This window comes from Chrysochloris asiatica, unplaced genomic scaffold (assembly GCF_000296735.1).
Source record: "Chrysochloris asiatica unplaced genomic scaffold, ChrAsi1.0 scaffold00052, whole genome shotgun sequence".
In the NCBI taxonomy this organism is placed as follows: domain Eukaryota; kingdom Metazoa; phylum Chordata; class Mammalia; order Afrosoricida; family Chrysochloridae; genus Chrysochloris; species Chrysochloris asiatica.
The window spans coordinates 331,024-354,547 of NW_006408570.1; the positions used below are offsets into that span (position 1 = coordinate 331,024).

A 23,524-nucleotide genomic window follows, 5' to 3' on the forward strand; every position below is an offset into this window, starting at 1 on the left:
TCCAGCACATTAACCCACAGCGCCACACCAGGACTCCCAAGGTATCCAATGTTGTTGTTGTTAAGTGCCGTTGAGTCGGTTCCGACCCATAGCGACCCTGAACAGGGTTTCCAAGGCTGTAAATCTTTATGGGAGCAGATAGCCTCATCTTTCTCCGGCGGAACCGCTGGTAGTTTCGAACTGCTGACCTTGTGGTTCGCAGCCGGACTCAAAACCACTATGCTACTAAAAATAGTAGCGTAACTAGACAAGATTGGAGAGAGAAGTAATGTGAATAAGCTAAATCATGGTCTCTCATAGTACGAAGGGAATAGATAATGGCTAAAACTCAAACCCACTGCAATTAAGTCAATTTTGACTCATAGTCAGAATAGTCATAGTGACCTGATAGGACAGAATAGAATTGTCCCATTTTTAAGGGAGTTTCCGAGACTAAATTTTTAAGGGAGCAGACAGCCTCATCTTCCTTCTATGGAGCTGCCGGTGGGTGCAAACCACCAAACTTGCGCTTAGCAGCCCAATAGAAATAGTTGTGTGAGCATTTTAAGTAGGGATATAGAGGTCACCCCAAGACCTGTGGCTCTGTGGGTTAATGCGCCTGACTGCAGTCCTTTGAACTGCAGGGTCAGTGGTTCAAGCTTACCAGCTGCTCCTCGGAAGCCCTATACAGGGTTGCTATGGGTAGGAACTGACTGGATGGCACTTAACAACAACAACAACCAGACCTGAAAACACAAATGGCTACAAAAATTTATCCCTGGATTGAGTGGGAGAAGGGGTGTTAACTTGTCACTATAAGTCCTTCTGTCCTATTTGATTATTTTAAAAGATATGCGTGTATTACAAGGAGCCAAATGTGCCAGACTGCAAAGCCGTTTGAACTGCAAGTTCAGCAGTTAAAGCTCACCAGCTGCTCCTTGGAAACCCTATACAGGGTTCCTATGGGTCGGAATCCATTTGACAGCACTTAATAAGAACATGTGCCAGTGAGCATAGTGGTTATGAATCGGGCTGTGAACCTTAAGGTCAGCAGTTCAAAACTACCAGCTATTCCGCGGGAGAAAGATGAGGCTTTCTGCTCCCATAAAGATTTATAGCCTTGGAAACTCTGTACAGGGTTGCTATGAACCCACCAGCAGCTCCTGGGGAGAAAGATGTGGCCCTCTGCCTCTCTAAGATTACAGTCTTGGAAACTCTAGGGGCAGTTATACTCTGTCTTACGAGATGAACTAAAAGGCAATGGGTTTAGGGGTTGTGTGTGTGTGTGTTTTAATGTGCTGAGCCCTGGGTGTTTCCTGCACTCTTAGTTGAATAATAATAGGTATTATTATTAATGATAATAATCGTTAATAATTATAGATGCTGAATTTCAGCAAGTGCTGGTGTAATATATGCATTATTACCTCATTTATCCTCAGACCAATTTTGAGAAGTGGAAAGCTTGTTTTCTCTATTCCCAGAAGATAAAATTGTAGCTTAGAGAGAGGCTAACTTGTCCAAGATCTCTTAAGTGGCAGAGATGAGATTTGAATTCACACAGAACTCCAGTGCCTACACTTTAAAAAGAAAAAAACAAAACAAAAAACTTTTTGAGCCTATACTATTTTTAAATGATTTTAAAATAAAATTTAATATACATCTGCAAAACCCAGTGTTATCAAGTCAATTTGGACTCATAGCTACCCTCTATATAGGGTTTCTAAGGAGTGCCTGGTGAGTTTGAACCACCAAACTTGTGGTTGAACTTGTGGTTCAAACTGACCTTGTAGTCCAGTGCTTTATCCCACAGTGCTACAGGGTAGGGTAAAACTCACCCAGGGATTTCCAAGGCTGTATTCGTTGTATACCCTGCCTTTTTCTCCCTTGGAACAGCTAGTAAACTCTAACCACCAACTTTGCAGTTAAACTGTGAATGCTTAACCACTGTGCACAGCGCCACACCAGGACTCCTCACTGGCACATAGTTGTTGTTGTTGAGTGCCGTCGAGTCGGTTCCGACCCATAGAGACTCTGAACAGGGATTTCCGAGGCTGTAAATCTTTACCGGAACAGAAAGCCTCATCTTTCTCCCGCGGAGCAGCTGGTAGTTTCGAACTGCTGACCTTGCGGTTTGCAGCCCTACTTGTAACCACTACGCTACCAGAGCTGGCACATAGTAGGTACTTAATAATGGGAGGAAATAATTAGAAGCTTCACCAAACCCGCTGCCCTCAAGTCGATTCTGACTCAGTGACCAGAAAGGGCAGAGTAGGGTACCAAGGATGCCACTTAAGGTTTTCAGGGCCCCACGATCCAGCATGTGGATGGAACGAACCGCATATCGTTTGTTTGGCAGTCCAGCACTTTAGCCATCAGAGTTCCTCAAAACCTTCACAAGAACCTATAATTTTCCCCAATCCATGACGCAGGAGTCCCAGGGTTCCAAGTGAACACTTAAATATTGATGCTGTTACTCATTTATTCATTATTCTGCTCTGCACCGCAGTGTCAGCCGAGGCGAGCCCAGCTCTCTGTCCTCCCTCGCCCCCACCCACCGACACGGAGGTTGGGGGTGGCCGCTGCTCACCGCTTCCAGGTCGCTGGTGCGGGACCGTCACGTGGTGGCTCGGGAACTGCTTCTGGTTTAACAAGGGCATCTTCCCGAGCAGGGCCCCGCTGGAGGAGGGGAGAACGCGGCTGGAGACAAGGGTGGGCAGCCGGGACCACATCGTCCCCTTAAGTCAGCGTCCAGGCGATGGCCTTACTGGGAGGGGTGGGCCGGGACCATTTGTAGGACGAGGGTTTTCCAGAGCAGAGACATTTTGAAGGAGGAATCAGGATTGGCGGGAGGCGTGAGGCCATCACGCTCCGCAAGGCTGTCGAAGGCGAACCTGGGGTTCTGGGGTCACCCACAGCCGGCGCCGACCGAGGGCGGGGCCAAAGCAGGGGCCCGCCTACCCCTCTGCAGAGGCCACGCGCCCCGCCCCCGGCCCTGCCGTGCCTCCAGGCTGGTGCACCGCGGGCCAGGCCCGAGCGCGGCTGCCAGCGCCCGCAGCAGCTCTGCCGCACCAGCGCGCGGGTTCGGGCTGCGGGCGGAGGGGCGGGGCAGGGGGCGGGGCGCTGACGTTGCAGCGCAGCCGGCGGCTGGGAAGGGCGGGGAGGCGGCGGCCCGCTGTGCTGCCTGGCGGGCGGTGGCCCTCTGAGCCTGCTCCTGACCGCCCTCCTCCGTGCCAAGTTACTCTCTTGGTTCCGGTGTCCGTGCCTCGCTCGGTCGGCCCTCGCCCGCCGCGGCTTCCCCCGCCATGGCCCTGGTGCGGGGCTCAGATCCGGTGGCGGGGCCCTCCCGCTGGCTGCCCACGCACGTCCAAGTGACGGTGTTGCGGGCCCGTGGTCTGCGGGGCAAGAGCTCGGGGGCGGGCAGCACCAGCGACGCGTACACGGTGATCCAGTTGGGCCGCGAGAAGTATAGCACGTCGGTGGTGGAGAAGACACCAGGCTGCCCGGAATGGCGCGAGGAGTGTTCCTTCGAGCTGCCGCCCGGTGCCCTGGACGGCCTGCTGCGGGTACAGGAGGCCGACGCCAGTCCGGCACCCTGGGCCGCGGGCCCCACCACCGCCTGCGAGCTAGTGCTCACCACCATGCACCGCTCGCTCATCGGCGTCGACAAGTTCCTGGGCCAGGCCACGGTGGCATTGGAAAAGGTGTTCGGCGCAGGCCGCGCCCAGCACACTGAGTAAGTGGGGGTCGCGAGCAGCTGGGAAACGGTTAAAGGTCTAACCTGGAGGGACTGGTGGGAGAGCACGACCCAGAATCTCGGCCAAGACAGTGCACAGCTTGCCTCGCGCTGAAGAGCATAAACCGACAAGTTGGATCTTCACGTTTCGGGGGCTCCCCCACATTTCCCTAAACGTGCATTGTGCTGGGCTTGGCAGCTGGTGGACCCTTGAGAGGGCTGTGGGGGGTGTGGGTGGAGACCAAGCGATGGTAGTAGATTGTCAAGTAAAGTTTTATTGTGGAATCCAGAGGAAGGAAAATTTGGGGCCATTGGTAGGTCCTGGCGACCTCCCTCCCTTTCCTGGAAGGGAGAGCAACTAGTTCTGGGTCCTTTTCCGGGCCCTCGGGGTAGTAGAGGCTTTGCCTCACGCTAGTGGAAGGGATGGTGGTGTCCTCCAGGGCTAGATTGAATACAGGCGTCCCGACCACAGCCAGAGGTTGCTGAGGTCATCCTTTTTGCCTGCTTCTCAGATGCCCTCAGGAATCCGGAGACGCCTTCCTGAACCTACCCCTCTCTGGACAAGAAGCTCTTGAGTGAAGGACCGAAACACTTTAGTCAGCCTTTATCGCTCTGCCCTAACTGGAGGCAGTGTTATGGTTAATGCACATAGTGGATAAATCTCCCAGTCACTTCCACCTACAACAGCCCGTGAGCTTTTCAATCATTTATTTTGGCAGTGTTTATCCTTCCCTGTGCTGAGATCAAGGCTTTAGACTTGGAGCCTTAATTTCCTGTTTTGGGTTCGGACTGGATCTGGAAGCCTGTCTCCGGGGTTGATAACTTGCTGTGGATCACTCAAGGGTTAATTGGGAGTGATGGCCTCCCCAAGGCGTGAAGGACCCTCTATAGAGAGGGTTAGACCAGGTGTCTGTGCCTGGGATGGGGAGAGGTGCTGGAAAAGTTTGCCTAAGTCAGATGGCATCTAACTGAGGAAATTTAGGAAGGCTTGCTGGAAGAGAAGGATGAGCCTGACGCAGACCTAAATGAAACCAGAAAGGATTTGGGTAGAAAGGTAGAGAGTACATAGCTCTTGCCAAGACCAGGGCTGGGAAGCAGGGTTGGCATAGGGCAGGTCCCAGGCAGGGCTGTGACTTGACTCCACTTCCCCCATCACCTGGTCCTCTCCTCTCCTTCCCCTCATGACTTGCTGTTTGGTTGCTGGAAGTGGGATCATGTGATAAAGCTTGGCCCTTGATTTGTTTTTTTCCACCCCTTTTCCTGTCTTTTCCCTCTTTCCTGGCTAATGAAGTCCAAGGATGTGGGTGTGGGCTGAAAACACTCCCCTGGATCTCTTAACCCTTTCTTTTTCAGAAGAGGTGCCTACCCCAAAATTCATTCAACCCTTTATTCACTCCTTCACTCTCAAATACTCAGCTAATCAGACCAGACTGGGTAGATGGTGTGTCTGGTGTGAGGAGCCAAATGGTGTCCCTCCCACCAAGAAAAGACTTTTAGGGAGGGGCTTTGTGGGGTCAGTGACTTCTTCAGTTTCTGCTCTTATATTTACCATGTCCTCTGGATCTTCCTCAGCTGAGCTGGCTGTTTTCAGCTAAGGACAATTCCTCTTGAAGAATTTTATTTGCCACACCTTGAACTGATTGGATGGGTGGGTGGGTGGGGGAGGCTTAGTTTCTACCAGGATCCTTCTGTACCCACCTGGCTTCCTTTCCTCTGATGCCCTGACCTGAGCTATTGATAAGAGTGTGGAAAAGGCAGGCACTTGTGGTAGGCAGGGGAACATTTGTGAAATAGGCCCGATCCTCCATTTCACTAGACCCTGACCTGGTAGCATGCCCACTGACCACTCCTGGTGGCATTTCTTGGAGCATCCTGACCTGCCTCTCTCTACCTGGCATGGACCGTTGAGACAGTGAATCTGTGCCTTACCTGGTGAGGGAGAGGGCAAGATACTGCTGGGGAATACCAGAGGGTACTCTCCTCAGCTTTGGAAAATGGTAGAAAAGGACAGTACTCACTGTTGCTCCTTTTCTTCAGGGGCTAGCTATGGTGGTCTTAGGGAGGGTAGATGGGGACACAAATGTCACTGAGAGAATCTGACTGGGGAAAGACAGTATTTAGAGTAAGTGTATCTGTGTGTGGGGAGGTGAAAGGGGGAGGACTGTAGAAGGGACATTGTGGAGTTACTCTCACCAGATTCTAATCCCAAACCTGCCATTTTGTTGCAAGCCACTTAAACTCTTTGTGCCTCAGTTTTTGCATCTGTAAAATAGGAATAATTACCACCTCTGTAGAGTCTAGGTGAAGGATGAAATGAGGGTGCAAGTCAAGTACCTTGTGGAGTCCCTAGACATCATTGTAGGCAGTCAGGGAACAGTATTGATGGTAGAGGGAGGTTCTGGAAACTATGCTGGTAACTCTAGCCTGGAAGACACCTCTGCCTTAGAATATATCACCTCTCATGTGATTGAGGGAGACATCGTAGAACTCAGAGACTGGGAAGCCTCAGACGTCTGCTTGGCTGGGTACACAGCTTTTCCACCACGTTCTTCACTGCTGGAGGCACCAGGGCTTGGACTGAGCTTGGGAGGCCTCTCAGATCAACCTGTAGCTCTCCTCCCCACCAATCTTGCCCACCTGGGAAAGCAGGACAGCACAGTGTTTAAACTGGGTACTGGGGTTTGACTGTCACTTACTGGCAACCTGTTTCCTCATTTGTAAAAAGGTCATGGTAATTATCAGAGTTGATCAGAAATAAGATAACATCCATAAAAGTCCTAGTATACTTCTGGGTAAAAGCAAGCTGTCATAACATTGTCGTTGTTGTTGTGTGCCGTGGAGTCAATTCCGATTCATAGTGACCCTGTAAAGGGTTTCCAAGGCTGTAAATCTTTTATGGGAGCTAGAAACCCTCATCTTTCTTCCGTGGAACGGCTGGTAGTTTCAAACTGCTAACCATGAGATTAGCAGCCCAATTCATAACCACTACACTATCAGAACTCCTTGTCAGAACATTTAGTGTTGGGATTACTCAAGGGCCTCACTTGGTGTGATGGTGGTAAGCGGGGCGCCTAGGTACCTTAGCCTCCCCTGGAAGCCCTTTGTTAGTAGGGAATTCTTCGAGATGGCATTGAAATGACTGAAGAGGAAATTCGCAAAGCAGATATTAATTAGTAAACAAGTTAATTGGTTATAACCCTCTTACCACAAAAAAACCATATTTGGATCATCATCGTTCCTATGGGTCTGAAAATCCTAAGCAGTGCTTCTCCGTGGATTTTCTTCAGTGGTTCAAACTCACCAGCTGTTCCTTGGAAACCCTATACAGGGTCGCTTTGAGTTGGTTCTGACTCGACTGGACAGTATTTAACAACAATTCTTCCTATTGCTCCTTGGTGGGTATGTCTGTTTGCTTCTCTGACTCCCCCGACAGACAGATGAGAGCGAGTGTTGGTGGCTAGTTCTCTTTATTCCCCTTACAATCTGGTGGGTCACTTAGACTTGTCTCAGCTCTAGGCTATCCATGTGAATTATATCCCCAGGTGAATGACCCTGAACTAGCAAAGGTTTTTCGGTGGGAAGATAGGAAATCTACCATGAGGTCATTTTGATTGGGGAGACCTGGTCCTTGCCCTTTGGGAGTGCTAATCTGTGTTCGAGGTGCAACCATGTTTGGGGATCCATTATTGTCCTCACGCCTGACTCTGATAGGGAGTAAATCTTTCTCTGATGTTAAGACTTGGAGTGTGGAAGATGGTATCATTGTCTAGGCTCATTGAGCCTTGGGAAAGCCAAGGTTGTGAGTCCAGTTTGGGTTGGTGTTGGAAGCCTGCTCCGCCGCTCTGCCCCTTGGTGTTATGGCCTCTGCCAGGTTGGGATCAGTTCATTGTTTTTTATTACAAAAGAATAAAACTGTTCTCTCAAGGAGGCCTGTGGGTTTGGAAGGCAAAGGCCTGAGAGCTGACTCTTCTGCCTGGCTGTTCACAGTGGCCTGAGCTTTCCTGAGGAGGCCAGAGGTATGAAGGAACATGTAGCCTGTTGACCTGAGGTTGGAATAGGCTTTGAGTACTTCTGTCCCTCCCTGGAGTCTGTAAAGTTGTTTTGAACTTTAAGGTCAGTGATTCAGGCTCACCAGCTGATCTTCGGAAACCCTATGCAGGGTCGCTATGGGTCGGAACGGACTACGGCACTTAACAGGCCATCCTGCACCTTCGGGTGGTTGGCATATTACTGTTGTGTGGAGATGCTCTAGCTTTCAGGGTTCCTCCCCACAGCCTTCCTTGGTGGTTTTCTTATGCTACCCAGCTCCTCAGGACTCCAACCCTAGGCTTGGAGTTGGGCCTGAGGAACTGCTGGGCAAGTCTGTTTGGCTGCCAGAGAAGGGTGTGGCTGCATTCAAAAGCTGTTCATTTGGTCACAGGAGGCTCTGTCTCCCTTAGTTATGGGTAGTTTTTATTTGGGGTTGCTTGAGCAGCGTCTAGGGGAGTGGGAAGGGGTAAGAAATGTGACTCCTCCTTCAGACTGGGCGGCTCCTGCTGGTAGAGCAGCTTCCCCTTCCCTCTGCATCTGCCCCTGCCCCTGCCCCTGGGCTCTGGGTGGGGACCTTTGTTACAGACCTTCTCTGTCCTCTTCTCCCCTTCCTGTATGCTGCCAGCGCCAAGGTGCTCCTCAGCAGAGCCTCTGTCCCAGGCGACCTTGAGGGTTGTCCTTTTCCTCAGACCGGGGAGCAGCAGTTCCACTTCTTATGGCTACTTCTGTACTGCTGCTGACTGGTGTTGCCTTACTTAGCCAGATGTTTCCCCTGCCCTGCCCACCTTGCTCCAGGCCACATCATTAACACAATGACAAGAGCTCTCTTTGCTCTGTGGGAATTTAGAAGCTTATTTCCTTGTGCCGGGCCAGACCTCTGCAAAATGATGTAGTCACGTGTCCTTCCCCACCGGCCAAGTAATAAAAATGAATACACAATGTGGGCCCTTTACAGTGGCAGTCCCATCGGAAAAGGATCTGATCACTTTGCTGGCTGAGCTGATTGAAGACCCCTTGAGCTATTTCTTCCTTCAGGAATAAAGGTGATCGATCAGATAGGGGAACTGGGCTTGAATAGTCATGCTGGGGCCTTTGTTTGCATCTGGGCCACAGGCCTCTCCTCAGAGAGAGACAACCAGGGGCTCTGTAAGTGGGGACCCTAGGGAGCAGTGTTTAGAGGAGAAGCATTTGAGTGAGGGAACTTATCACCAGCTACCTTCACCCCCATTGGGCCTAGATGATAAGCATGGCCCTTAATCCTGGAATTCTGTCCTCAGAGCTAGCAGAGAGCTTTTGTTATTGTTAGTTGTCATCAGTGAATAAGGAAGACCATAGAAGAATTGATACATTTGAGTTACGGTATTGGAGGAGAATATTAAAGTACCACGCATGGGCTGCCTAAAGAACCAACCGAGCTGTATTGGAGGACGCACAGCCAGAATGCTCCCTGGAAGCCAGGATGGCCAGACTTCTCTTATACTTCTGACATACTGACAGGAGGGATCAGTCTCTGGAGAAGGATAATATGTTTGGTAAAATGGTGGGTTGGAGAAAAAGAGAAAGACCCCCAAGAAGATGGATTGGCACATGGCACCAGCAGTGGGCTCAAATGTGGCAACTAATGCAACCTCAATGGTGCAGAGTAGAGCTACTCCATAGGATTTCCAAAGATGTGACCTTTTGGAAGCAGATCACAAGGCCTGTCTTTGGCAGTACGTCTGGGTAGATTCAAACCACCAGCCATTCGACTAGTAGAGCTCTTAACCACTTAGACATGTAGAAACTGAGGTTCTGGGAGGGAGAAGGATGGGGAGCTGCTCAGCAAATTAGTGGAGAGTGTGGCTCTAAAACCCTATAGGGTACAGAAGACATGGTATTTGGGGCCCTGTTTACATCCCAAGATTTCCTTGGAGATACCTATATTTTAGTGAGATGTTGTTGTTATGTGCCGTGGAGTTGGTTGCGACTCATAGCGACCCTGTACAGGGTTTCCGAGGCTGTAAATCTTTACGGGACTAGAAAGCGTCATCTTTCTCCCGTGGAACAGATGGTAGTTTCCAACTGCTGACCCTGAGGTTGGCAACCCGATCAGTAACCACTACGCTACCAGAGCTCCCTATTTTAGTGAGATAGGAGCACTGTAACTTGAGAAGGGGAGAGGTCTTGGCAGCCACACTGACCTCAAGGGACAGTCTAATCCAAAGGTGTTTCTGGGGTTCCTACTGGAATAAGGAGAGAAGGGGCTACTCGGTGGGGGGCGGGCGGTGGTAAGGCTTCAAAGGAGGGGAATACTGGGGTATCCTTGTCTGCATGTCCCTCCAGGGGCGTGAGGAGGAGGATAGCTCCCCTGCCCCTGCATTTAGAGCACGAGGGGGAAACAAGTTATCGTATGGTTTTCAGACCAGGCTGAGCTGGTCGGGCAGGCCTCCCTGAAGAGGGATCATATACTGAAGGCCATTCATTGGGTTGTCATTGGCAACCCTTTCTGCTAGCCCTTCTGTGGTGGTTAAAGTTGTTTGACAACTTGTTTTGGCCATGATTCTCAGTGAATTGACAATTATGATGCAGTTTGGCAGGTAAGTATTGATGTAGTCATCCCTCATGATGAGATCTAATGTAATCACTTCCATGATGAGATCTGCTATGAGCAGCCAGTCAGGTAAAAGGGAGTTTTCTCTGGGGTGTGGCCTGCACTGGTTATATATGGGCGTCTGGCAATGCTCTCTGGCTCTTTGCTCACTTTGGATCCTGCTTCCTGATCATCATCAACTGACCTCAGTTCTTGGGACTTGAGCCAGTGGCTTGCTGTTGTTGTTGTTGTTGTTAAGTGCCGTCGAGTATTGCCTAGCAATTTTGGATCCATTCGCCTCTGCAGCCTTTAAGCCAGCAGCCTTGAGATAAACCTTCCTTTCCCTCTCTCTCATTATATTTCTATGTGAAGACCACACATACATAAAATCAGTGAAGCCCACACATATACATACACCTGTTGTGTGGCACTGTTGGATAGGCACTGGACTGTAAACCACAAGGTTGGTGGTTGAAATCCATCAGCTGCTTCTTGGAAACCCAGTATAGGGTTGCTATGAGTCAGAATTGGCTCGATGGCACTCAACAACGTGTGTGTGTGTGTGTGTGTGTGTGTGTGTGACTATATATGGAACACTGGTAGTGTAGTGGATTATGATGAGTTGGGCTGCTAACAGCCAGTCAGTAGTTCAAATCTACCAGTCGCTCTGCAGAATAAAGATGAGGCCTTTTGCTCCTGTAAAGATTTACAACCTCAGAAATCCTACATAGGGTTGCTATAAGCCGAAACCGACTCCACAGCACGCAACCACCACCTTATATATTGTTGTTAAGTGCCGTCGAGTCAGTTCCTACTCATAACAACCCCGAATAGCGTTTCTGAGGAGCAACTGGCGAATTTGAGCTGCCAACCTTACGGTCAAACCTTGTAGTTGAGTGCTTATCCTACAGTGCCATACCAGGACTACATATATATGTATATGTGTGGACTTCACTGATTTTACTTCTCTCGAGAGCCCAGCCTGAGACAGCACCCTAAGGTATTCAGAATTCTCTGAAATCTCAGACCTGGAGCATGTAGCATTTTGTTTTGGTGGATTATTAAAATTTTGCTTTGTTGATCTAGTCAAGCCCTAAGGACTTGACTGAAGAGCCCTACTTACATAGGCACTTGTCTGTTAATCTAAATGTTGGTGGATCAAATTTACCAACTGCTCTTTAGGAGAAAGATGCGGCAGTTTGCTTCTGTAAAGATTGCAATTGTTAAGTGCCGGAGAGTCTGTTCTGACGCATAGCAACTCTGTATAGGGTTTCTGAGGAGTGGCTGGTGAGTGGAACCACTGACCTTGCGGTTCAAAGCGACCTTGCAGTCCAAGCCCGTTAACCCACAAAGCCACACCAGGACTCCTTTGTAAAGATAGTTGTTGTTGTTAAGTGCCATCAAGTCGATTCCGACCCATAGCGACCCTGTATAGGGTTTCCAAGGAGCAGCTGGTGAGTTTGAACCACCGACCTTGCAGTTCAAACGGCTTTGCAGTCTAGCGCCACACCAGGACCCTGTGGGGCAATTCTACTTGGTCCTATAGGGCCACTTTAAGTTGAGTCAATTCAATGGCAATATGTTTGGTTTTGATTTATGGACTTACGTACATTACAGGTTCCATTACTGTGTTTAATAGGTAAAGAAACCAAGGCACAGAGAGGTTAAGTGACTTTTCTAAAGGTAAAACAGTAAATGATAGGGTCAGGATTTGAACCCAGACAGTATGACTTCATATTCAGTGTTCTCTACCATTATGCTATACTGTCCATCTCAGTTTCCCCTTTATGTCTCATGTTTCAGCTTTACATAGGGGCTAGTGGCTTAGCAGCTGCCCTCCTGAGGGCAAAGCATATGGCAGGGGTTAGGCTAGGGGCCTTTGTAAGCTTGTCTTCTTTCTCTTGAGTGAGCTTTTGGCTTATTGGGGTAAGCACCTTTGGTCTGCGACTCTGTGCCTTGTTCTGGTTACCTGGTACTTTGGGAAGGAGGGTATTCATTTCATTATTCTAGGGCTGGAGAGGAGTGGATGAGACTTGGGAAGTTCTCCTTGGCCTAGACATCCCCCACCTCTGGAGAGATTCGCTCTCCTAAGTCCTGGTGTGGCGCTGTGGATTAATGTGCCAGACTGCAAAGCTGTTTGAACTGCAAGGTTGGCGGTTCAAGCTCACCATCTGCTCCTTGGAAACACTATCCAGGGTTGCTGTGGGTCGGAACTGACTCGATGGCACTTAACAACAACAAAAAGTCTTGTACTGGTGGGGTGCTTTAGGATAAGCTCTAGTCTGCTAACCACAGTTGGCAGTTCAAACCCATCGTCTGCTACTTGGAAACCCTATACAGGGTCACCATGAGTTGGAACCAACTAAACAGCACTTAGCAACAAGGTTTGTACACTGGAGTAAGACTTGGGACATCCATAGATATGAAGTGTCTTGACCTTGTTCAAATCATCACATGTCTGTTTTACGTTGGCAGAGCACTCTGAGCCTCCTAGCTTCTACCACAGAAGTGCAGTCATGTGTGTTCTTTCCTTTCCTTTTGTTCAACATTCTGGAAGAAATGACTGAGCAACCATTATGCCTAGGTCAAGACTGTGGAGGAAATAAAGGAAATAAAATGTACCACCTTTTCTCCAGAAAGCTGAACACGTGTTTGAGACAAGACGTAGGCAGGAAGGATGATTAACTTATAAAGCAACATATAAAAAGTATGAGAGAAGGGAATGGGCAAAAGAAGAGGTAACTTTGGGGGAATGGAGTGATCAGGGTGGGCTTCCTGGGAGAGGTGCCTCCTTGAATGACAGGTGAGGTAAGATGGCTGGTGGAGTGTCAGGCAGGAAAACAGCCCCTCTAGAAGGGGAGATGAGTGGGGTGGGGCTGAGCCAGGAGAGAGAACAGAGGGGTGTCAAACTTAGTTTTCTATGTACTTCTCTTAGCAAAACAATCTGACTTTCACCTTTTAATGTAACTTTTAAATTTTTTTAAATTTTGAGTTGGTTCTGGGGATCGTGGTGGGGTGCAGCAGTTCAAACCCACCAGCCACTCCTCAAAAGTAAGATGCTGTCTGCTCCCATAAAGATTTACAGCCTCAGAAACCTTGTCTATTGGATCACTAGCAATTGGAATTGACTTGATGGCATAGATTTAGCTACAGGGGCAGTGAAGAAAGCCCTGGACTACCAACCACAGTGTCGACAGTTCAAACCCACTATCCGCTCCTCAGGAGAAAGATGAGCCTGTCCCCATCAAGAGTTACAGCCTTGGAAGCCCGCTATGAGTTGGAATCAACTCGATGACAGTGAGTTTAATTTGGGGGTTCTAGGGAGCAGTACATGTACATTAATGGGAGAGGAACAACTCAGAAAATGAGGGTGAGAATGGTTGCAATTAGAAGAAATGTGATCAGTGTTCCTGAATTGTATATGTAGTAACTGTTGAGTTGGTGTATGCTCTGTGTATATTTCCAACAACAAAGAATAATTTATTGAAAAATAACACAAAACTCCCTTATGGTGACCTTGAGTGAGCCAGCAACTTTCCTCAGAGGCTCCCAGCCTGTTCTTGTGTCACCTTCCAAAGTGATTTAATGCATCTATGAGCAAATGGAGCTCTGGTAGCGTAGTGGTTATGAATCGGGCTGCGAACCGTAAGGTCAGCGATTCAAAACTACCAGCAAATGCATTCTGTATTTTCTCCTCCCCTTGCCTTTTTGTTTGCCCAAATGCAGCCTTGCTAACATACATTGCTGGCTTTCCCACAGAGGGATACTTTACTGTTTGTCTCCACCTGTTGTGGAGTCTGACCTGAGACTCCAGCAGAGGAGACAGACATACTGCTTAGTTTTGTACTTTCATGACACAGGGTTCCTATTCTGGGGTACATCTGGGGTTAGGCAAGGAGCTCTGGTGGTGCAGTGGGTTAAGTGTTGGGCTGCTAGTGGAAAGGTCCCTGCTTTGAACCTACCAGCTGTTCTGTGGGAAAGCTGAGGCAGTCTGCCTCCATAAGGATTTATAATCTCGGAAACTCTATGGAGCAGTTCTCCTCTGTCCTGGTGGCTCACCAGGAGTAGGAATGAGGTTATGAGCAGCTTTGGGTCTGGAGGAGTGTGTGGTTAAGTACAGTTTCTTCCTTATTTCCCCATCTGCCAAAGATGCCCTAGGAGAGGTTTCGCTCTCATTTCTTGGGCAGGGTCAGTGCTGTTTGGCCCTGGGCTGACGTCAGCCTATCAAAGGCACTTGACGACAGTAAACCCAAATCTTAGGTGTGATTTGGCCTACTTTTCAGAGTCCTTTCCTGACAGTACCTCATTTCATTCTCCCCTGAGGGTAGCAGGTGACCCCTATATTTACAGATGTGGAAACTGAGGTCCTCAGAAGTAGAATGGCTTGCCCAAGATCACGTGGCTAGATCATGGGAGCCAGATCTCTGACCTCTAAGCCTGGAGCCCCTTTCCCTGTATATTAGACTTGTCTGCGGGTAGCTTATATCTTTTCCTCCTGCTAGGTGAGTGCAGCTCCTGGCCACCTCTGAGACCAGCTGACCATGACAGACCTTTGGCCCCTCTGCTCCGGTTTCTGCAGCAGTAGGAGGGATGAGGAATAGCCCAGAGGCTTGCTCTCCTAAGGGAGGGAGGCTGACATTGCTGAGGTCGAAGTTCTGACCCGGACCAGTCAGGCTATCTCCAGGGAGGCAGGGATAACTGTTCTAGGCTTGGATGATGGTTGGTGCCAGGCACGGTGCCAGAGACGGTGATAACGATCATTTTTGTGGCCTGATAAGAGGCAATATCCTGTCCTATGATTGTGTCTGGCTTGCAGTTTTACTGCAGATACCAAATCAAAGGCTGGTTTTAGGTTGTGGGTGCTGGAGTCCACAGACCTCCTGTAAGTAGTGTGTGAGGGAAGACTGCCTGGGGGGATGGCACTGGAGAGAAAGGGAGATGTAAGGATAGAGGAAACTTGGGGAGAAGTCTTCTCACAGTTGTCTCCCAAACTCTGACTAATAACAATTTTCAATGATGCTGCTCTCCGCCCCTGACTAGTTTTATCACCCTGATTTACAGAGGGGAAATTGCTTTTTTTTTTTTTTTAATGGGAAATCGCTTTTTTAAAGTTGCTTAGTAAGTCAGAGGCAGAGTAGAACCCAGGTCTCCTGTCTTCCAGTTTGCCGGGGTTTTCCCATGTCTGGCTATGGCTGTGTGCTATGGAGTCGGTTCCGACTCATAGCGACCCTGTACAGGGTTTCAGAGGCTGTAAATCTTTACAGGAGCAGAACGCCTCATCTTTCTACCGTGCAACAGCTGGTAGCTTCGAACAGCTGACCTTGCGGTTCGCAGCCCGATTTGTAAGCACTACGCTTTTTCCCATAGTAACCTTAAAATGATTTGCCTCCAGTTTCTTTTTGGGACTGAAGCTGAGTCCTGCCAACTACAGCTCATTTGTCTCCCAGGTATTAGGGGTGTTCCATATCTCAGGCCCTGCTCCTGGGTGTGAGGGATCGAAGGTGAATAACAGTCCCTGTTGTCAGCTGAGGGTGAGAATCAGACGAGGATCCCTCGTACTTTCCCCACTGCTACTGTCCTACTTTAGACACATTTTATTTTTACTTCTGCTTTGGACTGTTACTTTTTTATAGACAGTTTATTAATTTCTGATGAGAAGTAAAACCGTTAAGGTATAAGGGGTTGCTTGAGTTAACCTGGCCATGGGACTCTGCCCTGGGCTATGCCAGTCTCTCTGCCTTGTCTTTCACCTGTCCCCTTGCCTGGTTGTCTGACACCCACCCTACCGCACGCTTCCTGCCCTGTGGAACTCAAACATATCAGTGGTTGCGAAGCTGGCACAGAACTGGGCAACAGGAGCCAGAGTCGATTGGGGTGGCAGCTGTCAACAGCATTGTGCTCTTTGAGGCCCCAACATTGCAGCACCTTGTTGTGATGCTTGAGGTGGTCTCCTGCCAGTCCCATTTTATAGTGTCCATCCCTGGACGTCAGTCTCTTCTCTTCCTTCTACCTGGAATGTCTTTGCCTCCTTTCTGTCTGTTGCTCAAGTCTGGTTTAAATGCCATGTTCTGCATACCCCTGTGTGTAATTCTCTCCCATGCCCTTTTCTTCTTTGTAAGAACTGTAATTGTTCATTTCTGTGGTGCTGATCACATTTTCCCTTCGTTTACATGGCTTATTGTCATCTGATTTCTCTACCAAGGATATAAGCTCCTCAAAGGATACTCCCTTTCTTGTTCTAGGAAAACACGGCAGTAAGTCAAAAGTATTGCTGCAAAAGTCATAGCAAGCTGTGTTAAACAACAGTGTCAAAAAGCAGTTGTTTCTCTGCATATCCTCCATCTAGGTTACTCTTCTAAAAGTAGTGTTTCCATATCTCTCGCCCTTCCCTGAAGAATTCTGAGCTCTTCGATTAACACCATGTTGAAACGGCAGTTTTGGCACCTTTGAGGGATTCAAATTGTGTTCCTTTTAAATGTTCTTTGAGCTTTGGGAACAAAAAGAATTCTGGAAGGGCACAATCAGGGTTGTAGGGTAGATGGGGTAAGGTTTACCAAGGAGATTCTCCTAGGACAGGCTTTGCTACCCTCAAGGAATGAGCAAGTGCATTGTCGTGATGGAAGAAATTCCTTTGCACAATTTTTCTGGTCTTTGTTGGTCCAAGAAGAATAGAATCCTTGAGAACTTCAATTTCTTTACCGTTTATCATGATGCTGTTTATTGGTCCCATTAGGAGGCTTTTCCTTTCCTGTATACTGACATTTAATCCCTACTGAAGGCTATAGTCTTTGATCTTCAAGAGTAGGTGCTTCATGTTCATTTTCATCAAACAAAAGACCAGTTTTGTGCCATTATATTCTAATCTGGTGTCACATTCAAATGATAAATCATTTACATGACAAAAATTTCCTGCCAGAGCCAAGCTTGCTGGGCCTCATGAATCTGTAAAGGCTGCTGGCCTCTGGAGGGTAAGTGAGTTAATCTGTACAGTGTCACCTGAAATGGCCAATTGCTGGCCTGGACTAGAAATCTAGGGCAGGCAATGTGATGTAATGGCATTTTGGTATCTTCTCTGTGGTTTTCCCCAGAAGTTCCTTAAAAAAAAAAAAAAAAAAAAGTAGTAGACATACATGTACACAAAAAAAATTACTGTTTCGATCTTCCTTACATGTATATTTCACTGACATTTTATTCATCATGTTGTGCATCCATCAGCGTTACACATTTTCAAATTTTCGCATCATCTTTAGGAGAAGATAAGGTCCTTTAAACTGTAAGTCTCTTTTCCCTTTCCTTCCACGTGCCCATGGTACCCACTAATAAACTTAAGTCTGTGTACACTTGTCTATTCTAGGGATTTCATATTAATGGCATCATAATATCGGTCCCTTTGTGACTAACTTATTTCACTCTTTATGCTGTTATCATGATTCATCCATGTTGCAGCATAATCAGGGCTTCATTTCTCTTTATGACCGAGTTACATGGGTAGCACAGTTACGTGCTCAGTTACTAGACAAAATGGTGATGGTTTGAACCCCCCAGAGGTACCTCAGAAGACTGGCCTGGTCATCTGCTTCTGAAGATTGTTGCTTTGAAAACCCTGTGGAGTAGTTCTATTCTGCACACAATCGACTGACCAGCAACCAACAATAATATCCCATCATGAACTTGTGTCACATTATGCTCATCCATTCATCTGTTGACGGATATTTAGGCGCTTACATCTTTTCAGTATTGTAACTAATGCTGCAGTGAACATTGGTGTACATGTATCTGGTGTATTTCTGTTTTCAATTCTGTTGGGCATATACCCATCAGATACAAAAGCAGGACAATGAATTAGGAAGTCAAAGAAGAATTGATGCATTTGAATGATCGTATTGATGAGGAATATTGAATGTACTATGGACTGCCAGAAAATTGAACAACGCTGTCTCTGAAACAGTCTAGACAGAATGCTCCTTAGATGTGAGAATGGAGAGAGTTTGTCTAACAGACTTTGGACATGTTATATATATAGAAGGACGCATACTTGGTGGAGTAGAGGATCAGCAAATAAGAGGAAGACCTTCAACAAGATGGACTGACATTATAACTCAACCACAGGCATGCTTATTAAGATGGCACAGGACAGCACAGTGTTTCATTTTTGTGTGCATAGGGTCACTATGAGTCGGAGCTGACTCGATGGCACCTGACACCAGCAACAACAGTCACAAGATAACTCTAACTTTCACTTTTCAATGAATTGCCAAACTCTTTTTCATGGCAGCTACACCATTTTGCAATTCCAATTTCTTTACATCCTGGCTAACTCCTGTTGTCTGTTTTGTAACTCTTAGCCATCTTAGTAGGTGTGAAGTAATAGCAGTTAGTTTTGAGTTGTGTGTCTTCTCCACTCTGGAACCTTGGCAGTCCTTGTTTGCAGTAGGTGGGGGTGAGGCCGAGAAAAGATCAATACTTCTTCCTTGCCTTATTGTCTCTGTACTTTCCACCCTAGGAGTCTCCCAACATCAGGCAGCACAGTTTTCTTCCCTAACTGCTTCTTGACTTCATTCGTTTAGTGGAGTGGGCTGTGATCCCTACAACTGTGAGCTTTGCAGGCCTCTGGTGCCCAGCATGGTGGTAGCTGTCTGCTAGCCTGAGTTTAGGCCTATCTGAAGAAGCCATGGCGGTGGCGGCCACAGCCGGAAGAGAAGTTGTAGACATGGTGGGTTGCAGGCCCAACAGGTGAGACTCAGGTGAGGACTGGCCTGAGGGAGTCAGACACTGTGTGTTGTTGGGGCATTATGAAAACAAGCCTGGAGTCATCTGGTTAGCAAGTGTGCTGTTTTTGTTTCTCTGGAGTCACCTTCGTTGGCATGCAAGGTGTTTGAGGGTCAGCTTGGGCACTGTTGTGTGACGCTGGGGACCTTTGCCAGGCCCCTCTGTGTCCTGACCGAGCAATGGAGAGCAGTGCCTGCTTTCAGCTCTGAGATCTTAGCAGATGCTCCTAGCCCTTTCTGTTCCATGGGCCCCTTGGCTACCCTGTGAAGCCTATGGACTCAGTCAGAGAAGAGGTTACAGAAGACATTGGTGATGTTCAAATAATGTCATCAGTATTTGGTCATGTAATGTATGTGTTTTATTAATGCATTAAATAATGTGATCGAAGGATTATCTCAGGTCCCTGGGTGGGGCAAAGGTTTGCTATTGGTTATTAACCAAAAGGTTGACAGTTTGAACCTACCCAGTGGCACCTTGAAAGGAAGTCCTGAAACTCTGCTTATGTGAAGATTGCAGCCAAGAAAACCTTATGGTGCCTAATTCTACTCTGTAATACATGGGGTCAGTCGCCAGTGATGGGTTAGTAGTGATCTAACAAATTTCAATGTAGCTATGAGCATAATATTGTGATATCTCTATTAACTCTAACATCATATGGAAAGATCTGATTTTTCTTGGTGCATTTGCTCATGATTGAATACTAAATTTCATTTTGAGGTAAGTGAAAAGAAAGATGGAATTTTCCTCCCATCTAACACAGACTCCCTGCTCTAGGGAAATAATGGGTGGGGAGGGGTGGGCCATGTCTTTGGATTCCTCAGTTGGGCAGGGGAAGGGGGTCTTCTGGGCCTAGGGATGGATGTGTGTGTGGTACTTGCAGAAGGGAGGCAATCTAGTATATGGTTAAGGTCATGGGCTCTGAAGCCAAGGAGTCTGAATTCAAATCCTGTCTCTCCTAGTTCCTGAAAAGAAGTTTGTGATTTAACCCTTGGAACTTAGCATCTTGGGGTCTACATCTGCAGAACAATAAGAGTGGACACTCGTGTGGTGCCTCCTGGGTATCAGGCCCTGGGCTGAGCCCGCCACGTATAATCCACTTCATCCTTGTGAAGTGAGGGACTTCTGATATCCTCATTTTTTAGATGGATGAGAAAACCGAGGCATAGATAATTTAGGTAACCTGCCTAAGGCCATACAGCTAGTAAGTAGATAGGCTGAAACTTAAACAACCCAGGCAGCCTGGTTCCAAAGTCTACACGTGAACCGCTGCCCACATACCAACCTCATCATCTTGTTAAGTGGATTAGATAAAAATGCAGTTTGGAATTGTGGAGTGTTTAGTATAGCTCTGGCACACAGTAAGTGCTAAATGAGTGGTTGTAGTTGTCAATGATAATAAGATTACTGGTTTTGAAGGCCTATGATGAACTAGCATGGGATTATCAGCTGACCTTCTCCAGGCAGGAGACTGGGCACATCCCAGATCTGGTTAGGCAGCTTCTCCCTCAGGGCAGTTAATGAGAGTTGTAGCTCAGAGATGGGAACCAAGGAAGAGGCTCAGAGTTAAAGAAAGTCCCATTTTGGAATGTTCTCCTTTAAGCCTGACACTTGTGGCTACTGCCACAATTCTGGATAGAATTCTGGATAGAATTTGTGGGTAGATCCAATAGAGTTCAAAGTTTGGATGTGGTATGAGGGTCCAGAGTTTGGGGTTGAAAATAATGAACAGGGGCTCAGGGAGGGAGGAGCACCATTATTTTGGTCATAAGCTAAATTTCAGGCTGATAGAAATGAGGATGAGGTTAAAGGAGGTCCCCTAGGAGTCAGGTGGTCGCGCGAGGCCCTGTGTCTGCACACCTCTCCACCCCACGTACACACACAGTCACGCAGTCTCTGATGGAGTCCCCCTGGGTTGTGCAGGAACGTGGTTGACTTCTGCCCCCGGCTGGCTCTCCAGTTATCCTGGCTGACAACTGTTAACTGAACTGTATTTCCTGAGAACCCAGTAGAGAGCTGGTGAGGAATGCTGAGGGCCCACTAGGAGGAAGAACTAGGGCCATAATGTTGGTAATAGGCGAGGGAACTAGCCCTCCCACCCTGTCCATCTCACCTTTGTCCTTTGCTCCTGGAGGGTGGGGATGGTCAGGGGAGGAGGCTGAGGGCTGAGTCCCAAGTCGACAAGAGGCCTGCTGAGCTTTGTCAGGTGGAACTTGTGAGGAGGTATTGTGGCTGGCAGGAGTCCTTCACCTTCTCAGCAGTTCTGGACCCTGATGGCGGTAGCGGGAGGCTGGGCTGCTCTCTGACAGGGTTTTAATAGGGTTGAGGGTAAGACAGAACCCCATGGCTTTCTCAGGGTTCCATCTCCTTAGAGCTGGCTAGTCCTTCAAAGAGGGTTCTGGTCTTCACAGACCATTTTTGTGGCTCTGTGACATGTGTTCTGATCTTTTCTAGCCTCTGTCCTGGTAGGGTATTTTCATTCAGCTGTCTGAGAGATGTGAAGCCTAAAAGGTTAAGGACATGGGCTTGGACTCCATCATTTATTTGCTGTGTGACCTTAGGCAAGTTACAACACTTAGCTGCAACTCATCTGCAAAATGGGAGTAATGATCCAATCTGATGACTGTGTGGGTAATAAAAGAGGTGCAGAACCTTGCTCACAAGGAGCACCTGGTAAGGTTCACGTTCACTCTGGCCCTGCGGGGTGGTACTGTGGCACAAGCACACCCTGGGAGCTGGTTAGACATGGAGCCTCTCGGGCCTTACCAACACTGACTGACTCGGAATCTGCATGTTCGCAAGCACTTTGGCCATAGCTGTACTTCAGGTATACGGCATTTTCTCCACTGTTCGCCTTCCAGTGGTGCCTAACATTTATTTCTTAATTGTCGAAGCACCTGGGACAAGTCCTAGATGATTATCATTTTAATCAAAACCCTTGTCTTCCGAGCAATGCTGCTTGGGCCTTGAGGTCAGGTGTCCCAGACATGGGAGAGTCTAGGTGGGATGGCTGCAGGTAGAGCAGTTTAGTAACTAGAGCAGTTTAGTACCTGCATAAGGAGCTCTGGTGGAGTAGTGGTTACGAGTCGGACTGCCAACCTCAAGGTCAGCAGTTCAAAACTACCAGCCATTCCGCGGGAGAGGGATGAGGCATTCTGTTCCCATAAAGATTTACAGCCTCAGAAACCCTGAGTCACTGAGTCGGAACTGACTCCATTGTACTTAACAACAACAATGGATGTGCAAACCAGCCCATTACCTCTTAGTCAAGTTAGAGTCACAGCTCCCCATAGGACAGAATAGAACTGCCCCATAGGGTTTTCCCCGCTTTACTGAAGCAGACTGACACATCTTTCTCCCATAAAGTGGCTGGTGGGTTTGAACTGCCAACTTTTTGGTTAGCTGAGCACTTAATCACTGTGCTAGCAGGACTCCTTGAAAAATGTGCAGGTTGGTGATATACATGTAATGGGAGCAGAGGAACTCAGGCTTTGAGGCCTGGGTAGATGTTGTAGGAATTATATTGGGGCAGATATCACTGTCCTTCCTCATTGAGAATGCTGTTCCAGAATGGTTTTGGGAAAAGGAGGCCTTGTTCATTTTAGCACTATTTATTTATAGAAAGTACTTAATAGTGCCTGCTCCTCCCGACTTGTGTGTGTCCCTCTGTTAGGAATGTATGACACAGTCTCCTCCTAGGGGAGGGGTGGAATTCCTGGATGGTTAACAGGCTCGACTGCTAACTGGACATTTGGAGGTGTTAGTCCACCCAGGTACCAAACTCTGGCAATCTACTTCTGAAACCTTGTTGTTATTAAGTACTGTGGAGTGGGTTCCGACTCATAGTGACCCTGCACAGGGTTTCCGAGGCTGTACATCTTTACGGGAGCATTTCGGACTGCTGACCTGGAGGTTAGCAGCCCGATTTGTAACCACTATGCTACCGGAGCTCTGTTAGTCATTAAAAACTGTATGGAACAAGGACATATCCATGGAGGTCTAGAGCTGATAGTGAAGCGTCCAGCTGATAAGAAGTGAGGGGAGGCAGAGGGTGGTGCTTCCCGGACCAGGCAGCTCAGGTAGGGCTCTGGGGAAAAAGGGCGGAATCGCACATAGGAAACCTCTGCCTAGCAGACAGACAGCCTTTGAACAAACATAAGATCTTATATTTCAACATTCTGAACTCGTTTTTTTAAAAGATAAAATTGCTGAGGATTTACAGGCATTTTAAGCTTTTGCCTGCCTGCATGCGGCTCCCGCTTCCGTGCCCGCGCCGGCGAGTGCCTCTGCCCCCTGCAGACCTTGGAATGCAGGCCTAGAGCAACCCCCACTTAGAAGGCTGCATTTCCAGAGAAAAGGAAGCATAAACTAACAAAGCCGAACAAATAGAGAGGGATATCGGTGCGGATATCAGGAAATTCGGGGTACCCACAGTACAGAGAGGCTGA

General features: G+C 48.1%; 1 protein-coding gene across 1 annotated transcript in view; it reads left to right on the forward strand.

The window, feature by feature from the left end:
- The first annotated feature begins 3,054 nt into the window (after window positions 1-3,054).
- The window catches only part of RAB11FIP5 (RAB11 family interacting protein 5 (class I)), a 63,219-nt gene continuing 42,749 nt past the window's right edge, over window positions 3,055-23,524 (forward strand). The window contains exon 1 of the mRNA XM_006862887.1: window positions 3,055-3,712. Within this exon, the coding sequence (XP_006862949.1) occupies window positions 3,282-3,712 (431 nt within the window). The 5' untranslated portion in view covers window positions 3,055-3,281. The remainder of the gene's footprint in view (window positions 3,713-23,524) is intronic.